This window comes from Tachyglossus aculeatus, unplaced genomic scaffold, assembly GCF_015852505.1.
Source record: "Tachyglossus aculeatus isolate mTacAcu1 unplaced genomic scaffold, mTacAcu1.pri scaffold_82_arrow_ctg1, whole genome shotgun sequence".
In the NCBI taxonomy this organism is placed as follows: Eukaryota; Metazoa; Chordata; class Mammalia; order Monotremata; family Tachyglossidae; genus Tachyglossus; species Tachyglossus aculeatus.
The window spans coordinates 419832-422574 of NW_024045094.1; the positions used below are offsets into that span (position 1 = coordinate 419832).

Below are 2743 nucleotides of genomic sequence, written 5' to 3' on the forward strand. Positions count from 1 at the left end.
GTCTAGGAGAGAGTTGGAGTTGAGGAATTCAAGGCAGTGAGTGTAGATGATTCGTTCTAGGAGTTTGGAAAGGAAAGGTAAAAAGGAGAGAGGGCGATAACTGGAAGGGGCAGTTGGGTCAAGAGAGGGTTTTTTTAGGATGGGGGAGACGTGGGCTTGTTTGAAGTCCGAGGGGAAGAAACCAGTAGAGAATGAGCGGTTGAAGTTGGAAGTTAAAGAGGGGAGGAGGGAAGGGGTGAGAGTTTTTATAAGATGAGAGGGAATGGGGTCCAAAGCATAGGTGGATGGGGTGGCATTTGAGAGGAGGGAGGAGATCTCATCTGAAGATACTGCTGGGAAGGATGGGTAAGTAGAGGAGAAAGTTGAGAGTGGGGGGGATGGAGAAGGGGGAGGGGTGAATTTGGGGTGCTCAGACCAGATGGTGTTAATTTTCCTAATGAAGTAGGTGGACAGATCGTTGAGGGGTGAGGGATGGAGGACGGAGAGGAACAGGGGGCCTGAGGAGGGAGTTAAATGTCCGGAACAGCTGAAGGGGGTGATGGGCATGGGTGTCAATAAGGGATGAAAAATAGTTTGCTCTCAGTCTAAGTAGGAGGGAGAATAATAATAATAATGAAGACATTTATTAAGTGCTTACTATGTGCAAAGCACTGTTCTAAGCGCTGGGGAGGTTACAAGGTGATCAGGTTGTCTCTCGGGGGGGCTCATAGTCTTAATCCCCATTTTACAGATGAGGTAACTGAAGCACAGAGAAGTTAAGTGACTTGCCCAAAGTCACACAGCTGACAATTGGCGGAGCTGGGATTTGAACCCATGACCTCTGACTCCAAAGCCCATGCTCTTTCCACTGAGCCACACTGCTTCTCTAGAATGGGTATGGGTATGGGAGAATGGGTATTTCATCCCTATTTTACAGATAAGTAAACAGAGGCACAGAAAGTTTTACTGACTTTTCCAATGTCACACTGCAGGCAGTGGCAGAGCCAGGACTAGAATCCAAGTCCTCAGACTCCCAGGCCACTGCTCTTTCCACTAGGTCACCCAGACAATGCTGAGGTAAAACCCTTCTGGAGCAAAGGCTGGTTAAGTCAGAGGCATAGTCAGGCCTGGTCCCTGGAGAAGGACCTATTATCCGATAGATGGTTTCTCCTTTGGGAAATGTTTTGGCCATAGCAGCCTTCCCATCGCTGCCTTCATGTCCCGGTTCCTCAGGCTATAGATGAGGGGATTAAGGGTAGGGGGCACCAAGGCATAGAACACAGACACCAGCAGGTCCAGTGCAGAGGGAGAGTCTGATATCGGCTTTAGGTAGGCAGACGTGCCAGATGTGACGAACAGAGTGACGACGACCAGGTGGGGCAGACAGGTGGAGAAGGCTTTGGAGCGGCCCTCCGCCGACGGCATCCTCAGCACTGCTGAGAAGATGCGGACGTAGGAGCCCACGATGAGCACGAAACAGAAGAAAGCTAAGCAGATGGTGATGGCTAAACTGACATCTTCTGGGACATGGTCAGTGGAACATGCAAGTCTTAGCAACTGGGCACCATCACAGAAGAACTGGTGGACAGTGTTGGGACCACAGAAGGATAGGGAGAAGGTGCTGGCTGTGTACATGATGGCATTCAAACAGCTGCCGAACCAAGAGGCAGCCAACATGCGTACACAGGCCCCGTGGGGCATGGTGATCTCATAGTGCAGGGGGCGGCAGATGGCGACATAGCGGTCGAGGGACATCACCGTGAGCAGGGACAACTCTGTTCCAGCGAATAAAAATACGAGGAATACCTGGGCAGCGCAGCCCAGCAGAGAGATGGAGTTGACGCTCGTGAGGGAATTGAACACGGATTTGGGGACGGTGACGGAGATGTAGCCGAGGTCAAGGATGGACAGGTTCTTGAGGAAGAAGTACATGGGAGTGTGGAACTGCCGGTCGAGGGTGGTGACGGCAATGATGAGGAGATTCCCCAACAGAGCTGCCAGATAGACCAGAAGGAACAGCATAGTGTGGATCAGCTGCAACTCCCGGATGTCGGAGAATCCCAGGAGGAGGAATTCTGTCACCGTCGTGATGTTAGACATGGTCTGGGAGATGACATGAGCTGCCTGTGAGAGTGAAGAATGGTGTAAAGTCAACATCCCAAACTGAGCATCTTCTGAGTCTGCTATTAGTGTTGGGGGTTTTCTGGAGAAGAGCTATACCCAGTCTCAAGAAAATTTATCATCTGATGGGGTGACAGGAGGTAGGAGTACATTTTGGCCCAGACACAACAGCAAAAATTAATAATTGTGGTATCTGTTAAGCACTTACTATGTGCCAAATGCAGTTCTAAGTGCTGGGGTAGATACACAATAAACAGTACCTCACCATCTAAGTAGGAGGGAAAAGGGTCTTAATCCCCATTTTACAGGTGAGGAAACTAGGGCACAGAGACTTTAAATGACTTGCTAAGACACCCAAGCAGGCAAGTGGCAGAGTCAGGTTAAAACTGAGGTCCTCTGATTACCAGCCCTAGGCCATGCGGCTACTGTAATGTCACTCCTATTCACACCATCTTCAAAAACCCTACTAAATCACATCTCCTCCAAGTAGCCTCCTCTGATTGTACTCTCATTTCCCCACTCTACTGGCCTTCTCTTTTATACACTTGAATCAGTACCCTATGAGAACTTTTTTCTCACTCCACTCCCAGACACACAGCACTTATGTCCATATCTTTATTTGCTGCCACTTCCACTACTTGTA

The 2743-nt window shown here is 49.6% G+C and overlaps 1 protein-coding gene across 1 annotated transcript; it reads right to left on the reverse strand.

Annotated features, from left to right (window-relative positions):
* Positions 1 to 1236: 1236 nt before the first annotated feature.
* LOC119924088 (olfactory receptor 14K1-like) lies at positions 1237 to 1662 on the reverse strand (the record flags this gene model as incomplete). Its single annotated transcript, XM_038743144.1, has 1 exon — positions 1237 to 1662. A coding segment is annotated over one exon (426 nt), but the record flags the coding sequence as incomplete, so codon positions are not given.
* Positions 1663 to 2743: the final 1081 nt, after the last annotated feature.